Here is a 13,857-nt window from a genome sequence, read left to right as displayed (position 1 = left end):
TGTCTTTAAGAATACTATAAGCAACTTCTTAGAGACAGCTGTGGAGCCTGTGAGGCTTAATGCTACGTGTTTCACTTCACTGTGACAAAAGCTCTTAAGCAAGATCAATAGATATACACACACATTTGCCTAAAGTATATTATTATACTATTGAGAACAAATCTATGGGGCGTAAAAGCATCACGTAAAGCTCATACTTCTCCTCCACTCCTACGTAAGTGTAACTAAGTATAGTACTCTCAGGTATCATTTATACTCTCCATGTCTAAAAGGCTCATTTAAAAGGATTGTTCATTTCAGTGTCTTCAAGCAATTTCTGCTTAAAGAACAGTAGTCAGTACAGCCTAAACAGCACAAGACAGCAATTCCAAGATAAATATACAGTACTGAAATATATTGGAACTCCTCAGGCACCCATCCACGTAAAATGACAAACACAGAATTGATGTATTAAGCATTTCCTGTGGTGTACTGCAATCAGGCAATTTGTGCCTTTGGTTTGTGCCTTCAGGAATCTGTTTCATCTCAGAAGCTTTTTTTTATCCTTTTGGCTGGAATAATGCCAACAACTTTTTGTTAATGTCCATCAGTCCTATAAAAATGATTCTATATATTATAAACACATTTAAGTGGCTTTTGGGATTACCTCTACAAAGTAGAGGTTCTCATTACATCATAAAAACATAATTATTTTTTAAAAGAAATTAATGGGGAAAAAAGCTATATGGTAATTCCATTGTTCTGTAAACTAATGTATCATTTGCTAAGAGTTCATGAGAAGCAGAAACCTCTTTTATAACAGTTTCGATAAAGTTAAAACAGAAAGTACATATAAACTGTCCAGAGTATATTGTGAACAAGGCTTCACAGGAGAAATCAGTATTTTATAAACGAATCTTAATTAATTCTTGTAGATTCATCTGGCAGTATTATTCAGCTATGGGAGAAAGAATACCAATGGGTATGCAGACTTGGTTGGAGAACAGACTGGAAAATTGGCACACATCAACATAAATCCAGTGCTTTAGAGATACGGTGTAATCACAGCAGTGAGGTCTAACCACCCAAATCTTTGCTTAACACTCCAGAACAATTCTGTGTACCATGCTGAGTGCCACAGTCCCATACTACGGCAATTGGAACCAGTGGTAGCTAAAATCGGGCTGGAAGAGGCGTATCCACATCAGCTGTAATCACACCTGAACTGCAACGCTGATACATGGCTTATAGTCAGAGGAAAGCGCACAATGCTAATGAACCACAAATATGATGAAGCACTTCAAATCCCATTTTACTTCTTTAACTAACTGAGCAGAACCACATTTTGGAAGTAGCAAGAACTGTTTAAAAAAACCCCACATTTTTCTTGCTGATACAAAACATGATCACTGTATACTCCTGTAAATTCTGTTGTGCCTTTCTGTATTGATCGTGCATTTGCAAATTTTGCAAATATCTAATCCTCTGAGCTGTAGGTATGTCTTTTGAAAGCGCACAGATATGTCTTTAGAACTGCAGAAAGTGCTGGTTCCTTTAAGAGCAGAAACTGTATCATTGGTTTGAGGTTACCTTAAAACAGCAGAAGCCTAAGACAACAGAACAGCTGATACTGAAAACTAACCCCTAATAAACTTAACTGCAAAACAAATAAACCTTTATAGTTGAACAGTAGAATAAAGATTAGTATATTATTATCCAGTCTGATCCCCTTTTCTTTTCTGTTTTTCCCCCCTTTGGTCTCTCAGCATCATTGTTCTCAGACACCCTCTGCTCAAACTCTCTCAAGATTTACCAACAGCACTAAAAAGCACACCAAACACCACACAAAGTAAATGGCACCAGAGACAAAAGATTCCATGTTTTGATCATAACACAAAAGTCAGTGGCTGTTAGTTGGATTTTCTCCATTGGAGATTTTAGTTTGACGGCTTCTGACTGACACAGGGATGAGATTAATCCACAGTGTTTCCATGGCTTATCTGAACCTGTCACATCTCATTAGCATTCTGTCATATCTCCATAAATTCTGTGAGGCTGAGGCAAAAGGAAACAAGAGGAATGAGTTTCCTTCTCAAGTAGCCAAGCATGAGGTGAAAAGCCACCAAAATTCCTAATCACAATGAGCATCACTTTTAATGACTGATTTTCCACAGTACAGTTTAGTATAAAATTTTACTATAGAAAACTCCTCAGGAACTGTATTTTTACTTATTATCAAATATCTAGTATCTATGGTCTTGTTCCTTGCCTTATTGTCACACTGGATATTTACTAGCATGTGGAGTAATGCATCTCATTTACCTGTGATGCTTTGTTGATACTTTAATGAAGTACTAATACTTAGTTCATATTTCAGAACCAGTTAGAAAACAAGCATATACTAAGCTACATGTTGTTCAAAAAAGTCTGCAGAGGAAAACCTGTTTTTTGAACCTTGATTATCTGAATTCTTATTGTCTGAAAAATTTCTAATTAAACAAAAAAGGGATTATAGAATAAATTGTCACAGGCAATTTTATTTTTTTGTGATGACTTAGTCAAGACTTTCAAGTCTCTAACTACTTGTAGTGATAGAAATATAATAATAAATATAAAATCAGCAAAACATTACTTTGATCTTCCCGGGCAGACATAAAGGCTAAATCTCTGGGTTTAGGAACATATTTGGCTGAATCACTTTTATAAAAGAGTATGTGTTTTAAATATCTCCCAGGCTAACTGTAAGAATCTTCCCGTAACTTCTGCACCACAAGTCACTCCAGATATTATCTCCATACAAGATTACATGCACTTTTAAGATACATGTAGGATAATCCAAGTGAAGAAGTCATCTTCTAGCCTTTGAATGAGATATCTGCATATATCACACAAGTATCTCAAGAGCTATATTCAAACATCACATGGGCAAAGCTATCCCAATATCAGAAAAGGATTTTAAGAGGTTTTCTTTTGGATATAAAGCACTCCTCACATCAGGAAGGTGGCTGGAATGAAGTACTGGCATGAAGCTAGTGGAAAGACAAGGCACCTTCAAAAAACCTCGCCAACTGTCAAGGAAGTATCTGCCTGTGCTGAGAGTGTTGGAAGGACTGAGAGCTCCGGCTGCTCTTTTGGTAGCACAAGGCAACTACTGCAGTGACTGGAAGAGGGGCGGCCTTGGGTTCTTTCATACTTCCATTCGTAATTGTACAGTTTGCCTTTGACTTCTAAGTTCGCATCCTTCTGCCTAGGCACTAGGGTGCTGCTGCAGCAATGATTTTCCCTTTGTTGTTTTCATGGGTTGTTTCATGTCCTTGCACCTCATGCAGTTCTGTCCTGGTGAAAACTATATGGGTGCTATGGAAGAAGAGTTATAGGGGGATATATGCCATACTGGAGAGGTTCTTCATCTGTGAACCACCCTCTTGCTTCTCTTCCTGTATGACACTAGAGACAGTTTTCCATCTATTTCCTTTGGTTTTTTGCAAAGAGAAAATCTTATCTTTAGAGTCAATTAATGATATCTGGGGTATCCAGCTATGGATGCCCCAGATAAAGCTTATATATAAAAAGCTTATTATTAAGCTTTATTTTATTAAGATAATAAAATAATTATTTTATAATTAATTTATAATTAATTTATAATTAAGATAATAAATAAGATTTATTTATTTTATTAAGATAAAGCTTATATATAAAAGGCAACATTGCTTGCACAACAGTTCCCAGGCCATAGTTGATCAGGTCTCTGATCCCTTTAACTAAGCTATTCCTTAATTATTTTGGGGACTACCTACTCTTTACCATGCACTCAAAAATGCATTGCAATGTAGATTTCAATGTTCCTTTTATTTTCTCTTCTCTGTCAGGCTCAATGGCACAGAACAAGGGCGATTTGTACATGTGGTATAATAGAAAGGTTTTTCAGTATTGGTTGTATCAGCTAAGTGAAATGTAGTATTAAAAAAAAAAGTGTCTTCAGGTAGTTAAATTCAGGTTTCTCCTTTCTAATGTTTCACGAGTAGTGTCCTGTGAGATTATAGTTTTTTTCACCTGTTTAGAAGTTCTTAGGCTCTCAATTTTAAAATATTTCTTGACTGCTGAAAAAAACTGCTGGGCTTAAATACATCACTTAAAGCCTTTAATTTTTCCTAATTCTTCCTGTGCTAAATTCTGGTAAAGATTGTCTGAAAAGCAGACACAAAAGCAAGAAGGTGTGTTAAACATATGGTTATCAAGGGAGATATTTACCCAGAAATAATTATCATGTGAACTTATAATTTTAGTTCCACATCCTTTTCTGTTTTGATTCATTAGTTTTGATGACATATTTGGGTATAAATTATCATATGAATTAAGTGTCTCTAAAGTTTTCAAATAACAGTTGTACCTAAATATCTTCAATAATGTCAAAGAATTTGCTACATCACTAATCAGTTTCTCTAAAATGGAAATAAACGTATGGCATTATCCATTTGCTTGTTCTATCCTATATACTTGTTTAAGCCTACACAAAGCGATATCTTCATTATTATAGCAATTAGAAACCTAAGAGAATTCCCATTTGCTAAGTGTAGAAACATGCCAGAAGAGCTCTACATTCATATATGTGTAACAGTATTTTCAGTGCAAAATGCCAGCGTTACCCAGTTCTTTGCAAAACACATGCCAGCCTTTCTCTAGCTCAAGCCAAGGACTGTCAGGCTGCCATAGCAGACTCCCACAATGACTTCTATTCCTCCAGCCTTGGGCTTATATATGCACATACAAGCTGTTCCGTCCTCCATTTTTGAAGTCATTACTTTCACTTAATTAATGTAATTACAGCTTCAAAGTCTCACACCTCTGTCTTACAATTCATCAGTCTACATGTTGCTAGCCCAAATGAATATTCTATGGGAAGCAGATGGTTTGAATCTTTGACTATTCACAGTTATTTCTGCTGAAAGAACTCATTGTAAGCTGCACTGTCACCCGTTCTTGCATCAGGATGAATCTAAGCTTTTCTATACATAATCCTGTATGTTGTATTTTAATAAGCAATCACACAGGATTACAGTACTACAGCTTCTTTCATCTAACTCCATGGAAATTTGGGGAAAATGGATGAGAAAATAAAACAAAGCGTTGCAGGGTTTTGATTGAACAAAACTGCTGCTCTGCATCTCCTGCTGTAATTTGGAAGCATCCTGCTCCTGTTCTCTTCTATAGGCCAATAAACAAAGGGAATGGGGAAACAGTACAACCAAATTACATCTCATGTGAAACATCACAACAGCAATACATTTCAGTGTTGCCTGAAAACTGCAATCTCTATGGATCATTTACTTTCTCTTTTCATCAGTCCTTTTCAACATATTGTTAGTTGCATTAAACCCTGAAAATATGTTGAAAAACAGTAATACAATTCCATGTATCACTGTGCCAATACAAATCTGTAGTGGGAAAGCTGTGAGAGAATTTACTAAGTACATATATAGTGCTGGCATCAGCTAATATGTAATAATTAAATAGCAGCCAATGAAATATTTGACAGCCGATCTATCATAAATAGTTGCCCTTTTTTACAGAATACCCTTCCCTTTTTTTATATAGAATGCTGAGACCTTGAAACAATCAGGTAGCACTTTAATTCTTTTTTTATATTGTTGAATGAGGATTTGTCGTGGTGGTTATTTTTCTGGTAAAAATACACAGTGATTTTAATGAAGTACACAGCAAAACTAATACATTGAGCTGATTCTTTTATAGTGATAGAAATAGTCTCAGACTGAGTAAATGCAATATAATCTCATTTTAAACTAGAAGAAATACAGCAAAGACTGCTGGGGTGGTTTTAATTTAAAGTCCAGTTTTTGCACTCTGTGGACTATTGTCACAGAAAGTAAACATGCCTGCCACTAGAACTAGGCAAGCATTTTTCTGTTCAGGAAAATGATGCTGTACAGAAATTTCCTTGTTACATGAATTGAAGTTTTATGACATTTAAAGTTGTGCTTAATACATTTGCTAGTCAACTATAGGGATTTTGATTCAATAAATTTTAACTGTTATTTTTAAGTGGAACAGGAATTGCATTAATGTATTTTTTTAATCACATTTCTTACTTCTTTAAAAAAACCCAAACAGGTAAATCCAAATGACCACGGAATAACGCTAATTTTTGCTCCTTGAGAAAAATCAAAGGAAAGTGTTTGGGAGGAGTTAGTAATTATCATAAACAACCTACCTAGATTCTAAAATTAATTTAGAAAGCTCCACTGAGAGAACAGAAAGTTTTTCATTTAACTATGATGTGATGTCATTTATCAGAAAAATGGTAAAATATCAACTAAACTAAATTTAACTGCACAGTAGTTTTGAACTACATTAGTTAACTATTTATTAAATAACAGCAGAATTCACAAGATCCATTGTTGCAGTAACTTGTACTGCCCACCCTTGGGCAAAGCTGCCAGAATAACGACAGTGAGTAAGGTGGAAAAGTGAGCATATACTGTCTGTGTGAGTAAACACTGTTGTAGAAGGCATTCACCCAAAACTGATCAAGATGATGACTACTATCAATGCAATTAAACAATACCCAGTAAATTGCAAAGACAGCTTTCAAACAAAGAAGACATAAGCTTGAAAAGAACTCTAAAAGAAGGATGAAAATTTGTAATGATGGGGAGAGATTAGGAACCGGAAACAACAGTAGCCAAAACCCAGTTTTCACATACCAGAAGTCATCTTGCTGGTGCCACGACCACTGCATAGACCAGACAGAGCATCACCCTCACAGGATACTGCAAATATCCTGCATCTAGTTGATGGGCTGATAGTTTGGGGTGCTACAAGGAGGGTTATTTTCTCATGGCGTATGTATTAACACATTGTAGGCAGTGGCATGTGCACACATAAAGCTGGAGCAGTCATGTCTCCAAACTTGCTTTCCTATAAGGGAGAACATGCTTGTATCCCACATGTCCTCTGGGAGGGGGAGTGCACATGTGTTTCACTGGATGGGGAGGTACCAAAACTTTAGGAACTACTTATAGAAAGGTGTTTAGAAATTTGTACCTGTTTACTAACATTTTGTATTTTGATTCATCTGTTGTATTGACACTATTGGTCTTGCATATCTACTTTACTGAATGCCAGTTAATTACATTACATTATTAATCAGTAAACTGCTTCAATATCGTGAACTGAGCAGTTTCTCCCCCTGATAATCCACAAGTCACTAAATTCACACAGTCCAAGAAGGATTCAAGTACCTGAAAAAATGTACTCACGTAGTATGATCAATTAATGGGCAGTATTTTTCTTGCCCAGGGTAGAGATTTGCCCCTCTTCCAAGTTCCCACTTGAATACATTTGTGGTATCGATGGAATCATTTCCTGACATCTGTTCCAAGGCTGGTTGATACCATTCACACTGATTCTTATCTTCAAAGTTGCAGAAATCCATAACTTCAGAGATGAACAGTGATTATTTCATGTTCATATAAAAACTGGAAACCATTAATTGATGTTACAATAAACTAAACAATATGGCAATATAAAGGACCTGGAAGTCACACAATGCAGCTATTTGGTATTTGTGTCAAATACTGAATTGTTATTTTACTAAATATATGCGCAGCTGCTTGTGCCTCAGTTTTTGATTCCTAGCAACTGGACAAGAGTGAGCTCACTACTGTCCCTCCCTCACAACGCATCCCCCTGTAAGAGTATTCGGGGTAAAGAAACTTCTTATTTTCCATTTCTGTTATAAATATTTATTCTCCAGTATGCATTCCTGAGTATTTTGCAGAAACTTTGTCTAGGTGATCCAAGGTGAGTCTTTTCACTCTCCAGAACTTTGAAACATATTATTATACTCAAGTCTAAGTGAGCGTGTGAAAATTGTGCAGGGAAACGCAAAAAAAAAGGCACAAAGCTCAAATGCTAGCATAGCTGAGGTAACTTTTACATCAAGAAATCATAGGGTGCTAGGAGCCTATGATGCTTTCTTCCTGGGAGGCTGAAAATGGTAGACTAAGGAGTGAGTGAGTTTTGATTTATAGCTTGTGTATCTCCAGTAAGAAAGCAAACCACAGCCAGTGTGATCTTGTAAGTTACCAATATAAAGATATGTGGCATTTCCTGAGAATGATGAGTGGCATAATATTAAGTGTTTATTCCCCTTTTTTAACATGTTTTATAAACATCATGTTTCAAATGCCTTGAGAAAGATAACTTCCTGAGAATATATTTCTGCCCTCAGTCAAGACATTCTTAATTCCTATTCCAGCACTGCCATTCGAGTGATAAATGGCCATCATTGCTGTAGTGATGGGAGACTTCAGACAGAGCAAATAGGTAAAGGTGTATTCTTCACAGTATTTATGTCTTTCAGAAGGAAAGGATGTTTTGTAAGATAATGTACGTTTCTGAGGGGGGGGGAAAAACATTCTACCCAAGGGGTTCTGCATTTACTTTTGGGGGCAGAATTTCAATGTTGTGTGGGTTTTTTTTTCACTACAGGAAATCAATCAGTGATATTTATATATCAGATTCATTTCTTCCAGTTACTCCCACATAAGAAATAGACGGAGTCTGATGTTACTTTTTCTCATTGAGCCCTCAGCCCTGAGAGAGGTGATTGAGTTCCCTACACAATGTATAATGAATGTAGAGTTTTGTTCTTCAGTGAGAATAGCTGCCAAGGCTGACGAGGTCACTGTCTCTAGATGTGTGTCTTCTTCATTAATCAGCTTCAGTACAGCAGTTTTTTCAAGTACTGTGCTTTAAGGCAAAACAAAGTCATTGACAGTTTCTTCTAAAATGCTATAATACGAACTGCTGCAACTCAGAAGCAAACAAAAAGTGTCTTAGACCTCTACAGAAAACATGTGGTGACCCTGTCCATTGTCCCAGTTCTGGTGTCCCCATCTGACTATCAGAGCTTTTCAGGCTGGAACTCACTTCTGTGTGGAGTAGGCTGAATTTCACGATCATTGCTGCTGATGAAAATACTTTGTATAAAAAAACCCTCCTAAATCTTGTATTCATAGAATTAGGTAAAAAACCTGGACCTAAGTATCCCAGATGTACACGTAAACGTTATTCTTTCTCCCAGTCTAGGCTAGTGAACATTTGCAAAAATTATGTCATAGGTTGTTTAATTTGAGAAACTATGCTCACTTAAAAAAACTGTCATGTCTAGCTACCAGTCATTGGGGAACTGAGAAATCCTTCCTTCTCCACTTCATTTCAGTAGTCAGTTGAATTGGAATGTCAAGTCTGAATCAGCCTATTAGAAGGCAGAAAATGTATAACATCTCAGATTACCACATTAAGGCAAAATGTTACTATTTTTCTAGGGAAAATAACATTAAAAATAGCATCTAGGTACTAATACCATATTGCAAAGGTAAACGCAGAATGGTTAATGCAATGTGTTTAACAGCCACAAACTAATAAGTTAGCAAAGTACAAGATTTAGTACACTCACCACAAGCCGATTCATCAGAATTATCAGAGCAGTCAGGACTAAAATCACATCTCTGGATCATCTGAATGCAATGGCCAGAGGCTCTACATACAAACTCCTCCTCTGTGCAGTTGTTCGTGGGGAGCGTGGCAGGCACTGAAGTTCCTGAAGTAGTTGTAGAGATTGTTGGCAAGTTTCCTTTGAAAAACAAACCAACAAAATGTTGAGCGATGGGACCAAGGCATTTTAATTTCGTAATGATTTATTTTCCTTGCCATTCCCTCCCTTTGTCAACACAGCTTTAAAGTACAGCTTTACTGGAAACATGTCTGGGTGGCCAAGCTGAATGACTTAAATATTGCCCAGTAGGAACTGAATTGAGCGTTTCCTCAGTGGAAAGCACTAGGCTGGTCATTTTAGCCAACCACCATTCAAACAATCCTTGACACTTGGAGGAATTTATTTACACCTTTTACATGTCTTTCAAATTTGAATCAAGCCAGTGAGTCATTTAAAAAAAAATAACGCCACAGAGACTGACAGAATAATCATGAAAACTTAATTTCCCTGTGAACCAAGGCTAACAGATTCTGATGATAATGGCTACTTTTTTTTTTAACACGTTGACTATGGCAAGTGACTGTGGAAATTGCTATGTAACCTTGTTGTCTTGTAATTTCATCACCGAAAAAAATACTTTTTTCTTATTAGAATAATTATTCTGAGGTCATTGTCTTGTTCCACCACTTCCTTTGTGTTTCATTCAAACTCATTACCACTTTTTTCAAATCAATTCTCTTCGTCTTTCCTCCTATTCTTCACTGTGCAACTTTCTTCAGGCTCACTCTCATTTCTTGAAAACTCTTGCTATTGTTGTCCATAAAATGCATTTTCATTATATACTCCCTCTTTAAATTTAATTGTTAATGAAATTATTAGCTATAGTGCACAATGTACCTAAGCAATACAGCGGAGTTAATTAAAAAGTACATGTGAAGACATTTTATAAAACATGTGCCTAGGACAGCAAAGAATTTTCTTCCCCCAAGGCCTGGAATACTAAGGCTGGTAATAAATACCCCATGAGCAGGAGCCATTTCTATTTCATAAGGTAGAAAGCACACCTATGACATGAAATAAATATGCTTCAATCAAATGAATGATAATCCCGTAATATCCTAAGACTCAAACAAAAGACTTAGGGGAAGGAACCCTTTGAAGGAATCATTGTATGATATAAATGTATCTACAGCTCATAATAATAGCAAGGACCTTATTGGTCAGAAATTTTTAAATATAAATGCCACATTCAAGCCTCTGCTCCTAATCCACTGAAACAGGGGAATAATTTTTCAATTACCATAACCTTCATGATAACAGAAAAGAAAGGAGAATCTGCTCCTTTCTCTTGAAATAATTAATTTTCTATGCTTTATGAAAACCCATTTTGTCCAGAGCAAGTATCACTGAATAGCCTTGGTTAGGTCATTCAAATGATGCATCAAAGCAGTATGCTTAAGTTTATACACCTTTAATATTACTTATGAGGGATCTTACCACAAAATTATCAACTCCACCTCTCCCTGGTCAGTATTTGGTTATTTGAAGTAGAACATGAGCCAATGGGTGACTAGTTCTTAATTCTAGGGTGCAGGAACATAGCAGCCCTGCTTTCTTTCTTTGGTCCAACTTGCATTATATATGGTGAAATATGCCATAGCTATTGACTATCTTGCAGACTATTCCCATAGTCTCTTTGACTCTTGTTTTTTGGTGGTTGGGATACTTTTGATGGTGCGGAAGACCTTGGGATGTCTCAAAAACTGCTTTCAATACTAAAAGCATTTTAAAAATGTACAGAACACAAAAAATGTTTTCTGACCACCAGATCTGACCACCATTATACTTGAGTATTTTTGGTTTACCTTTCCACACACAACGGGGTTTTTTTATATTATTTATTTATGAACTTCGAAACTCTGACCTTTTGTACTTCCCAACTTTTTTCTTCTTTATTTTTAAAACTTTTTCCATATCTCATTTGAAAACATATAGAGATTTTCTGACTAGTTCTTCTAAGTTTTTTTCCCCAAATATAAGGCATTGTGTGTTAACAGAATATCTACAGAAAACTTTATATTCAAGATGTTATAATAAATGTTGTAGACTGTATAAACTTGGTAAATTGTGAGATAATTATCTAGACAGGAAACATGCCATATAAACTTGGTATTCCTAGCAGGCCCAATTATATCTACAAGAAAATTTTGGAGTAGCAGAGTAAAATGCATGTGCACTAGGGTGTTTTAGAGCTAGTGCTAGGATACTAATATCAAGAAACTGTTCTATATTGTTTGCTGTTCTACAGCCCTATTATGACTGTACATCAACTGTCACACCATATATAACAGTGTAACGCCTGCTGCAGCTAACACTAGTCCTCTTAAAATCCCTTCTGTGATGAAGTGACAGGTCTGGAATCTGGTGTCTTGAAGTACATGTATTTTGGGATATAATACTTTCAATTCTGTAGACATTGTACTACCCTACATAGCAATGACTTCTGAGGAAAGGCTGCTCTATCATCTGAACCTTTTGTGTGCTGTAATGTGAGCACAATCGGCACAGTAAACACACTAGGAATTATAGAGGGGAGATGGAAGGCTCTATTAAACAAAGTTTGCTGAATGAAAGGTCAGTGTGTTTACACACAGTTAAGCTTCTTTTTCCTTCTAGGACCTGGAAGACTTTGGAAGCTGCACACCTCTTACTGAAGGTCTCTTTTTTGGACCTTATGTGCACAGTAAAAAACATTTTGGGCTGATGCCTGGATATGAGGGTCTGAAAAGCAAGGAAACAAGTCTGGATTTCCTTGCAAGGCAAGAGTCACGATTCAATCTGGTTTTTGCTTTTCCAGTAGCAATATTTACAAATGACAGCAAAGAATCAGGTCACAGCTAGGAGCTGTACACTTTAACTATGTTCTTACCATTGTAAAGAGTACAGCCTAGAAAAGACATGTCATCAAGTCCAATGTCTCCAGTGAAACCATCTCCTACAGTACCTTTCACCAAGATCTAGGGGAACAAGAATTACAAAACATTTTTCAGTGTACGGTAGACTTCTCATTAAATATTTCATATCTATTGATAGTGGAGTCATTTACCATGTTTCACACTTAAAATGAGATTAAATTTGTTCTAGGGGATATATTCTATTTAGTGACACTTTACAAGAGAGACTAATGATAACCAGCTTTCACTGGTGGTCACATTAATCACAGTGAACCATAACACAATGGTTGGCTTCACAATTGTGTAAATCCACTGGAACATCATTGTGACATAAAATGATGGCAAGAGATTATCCTAAGTGGCATATTATGATTAGCTCCTTTGGTACTTATTGTAATATCATTAATCATGATTAATTATAATAACATTCATGTGAACGAATTATAGGTCTTATACAAATCCCACTGTGATGAAAACAATTAAGCAGGTTAGAGATGTACTATGGAACGCTTTAAAGAAAAATATTCTACTATTTCATTAGAGTTGCCAATGCTGTATACGCTTACTTTCTCATTATTGTCTACTGCAAAGGAATGGGAGAGGTTAGTATTTGTGAAATCTTGGATGACTGCATAAGCCTATTTCCTGCTGACTCTTAACATAGAGTAAAAATCCAAGTAGTTGATTAGCGAAAGATTTAGTAAGAATTTTCTTAATTTAAGTAATTTATAAATCCCTATTTATAAAAATAACAAAGCCTCCTCAAACCGTACATTTAAAAAATTGGTTTTTTCTGATCTAATGGAGTTAAAATATTAAATTTACTTCTTTGCTATTTCTTTAAAATACTGTTCTCATGTCTTACACATGCACACACATATTCAAGCTTCCAGATTATTCTGGGATGCTACATAAAATTTCAGTTACATTTTTCACTGTTTGTTCCTCAGTTCAATAGATAATCAAAAGAATGAAGTATAAATAGTGGTAAAAATACCGAAATACTGCTTCACAGTACTGTTAATTCTAATATTTTTGTTGCAATTCATTTATTCATAATTTTATTTGCAAAGAAAGCTTATGTTCAATTAGTAATGAAGCACTGCTTGGAACTCAAAGACACAAGGCACTTCTGTGTAGACAGATGTCTCAATTCTTTTGATCAAATATCATTCATATTTTGGAAACATCCTCACATCAAATGTCATTTCAAAAATATATGTTTGCATTTTACACTTCATTATTTCTTTTGTCATATGGTAAATGAAGTCCTGTAAAGGACTGCTTTACCAGTCTCAGAAAACAGCACTGTGTATTAAACAAGTTCTCAGTAACTTGAGAGAAAGAAGAGAATTCATCTACACACTAAGAACTGTTTTTTTCAACTGGTATGACACAGAGCTT

At 35.8% G+C, this 13,857-nt stretch overlaps 1 protein-coding gene across 1 annotated transcript in view; it reads right to left on the bottom strand.

Annotated features, from left to right (window-relative positions):
* Positions 1-13,857, bottom strand: part of MALRD1 (MAM and LDL receptor class A domain containing 1) — a 282,749-nt gene that overhangs the window by 189,119 nt on the left and 79,773 nt on the right. The window contains exons 18-20 of the mRNA XM_027777677.2: positions 12,429-12,516; positions 9,461-9,637; positions 7,257-7,434 (exon numbers count right to left, since the gene is read on the bottom strand). Of these exons, the coding sequence (XP_027633478.2) occupies positions 7,257-7,434; positions 9,461-9,637; positions 12,429-12,516 (443 nt within the window). The remainder of the gene's footprint in view (positions 1-7,256; positions 7,435-9,460; positions 9,638-12,428; positions 12,517-13,857) is intronic.

This window comes from Falco peregrinus, chromosome 5, assembly GCF_023634155.1.
Source record: "Falco peregrinus isolate bFalPer1 chromosome 5, bFalPer1.pri, whole genome shotgun sequence".
Classification (NCBI taxonomy): domain Eukaryota; kingdom Metazoa; phylum Chordata; class Aves; order Falconiformes; family Falconidae; genus Falco; species Falco peregrinus.
This window is presented reverse-complemented; position numbering and strand designations above follow the sequence as displayed.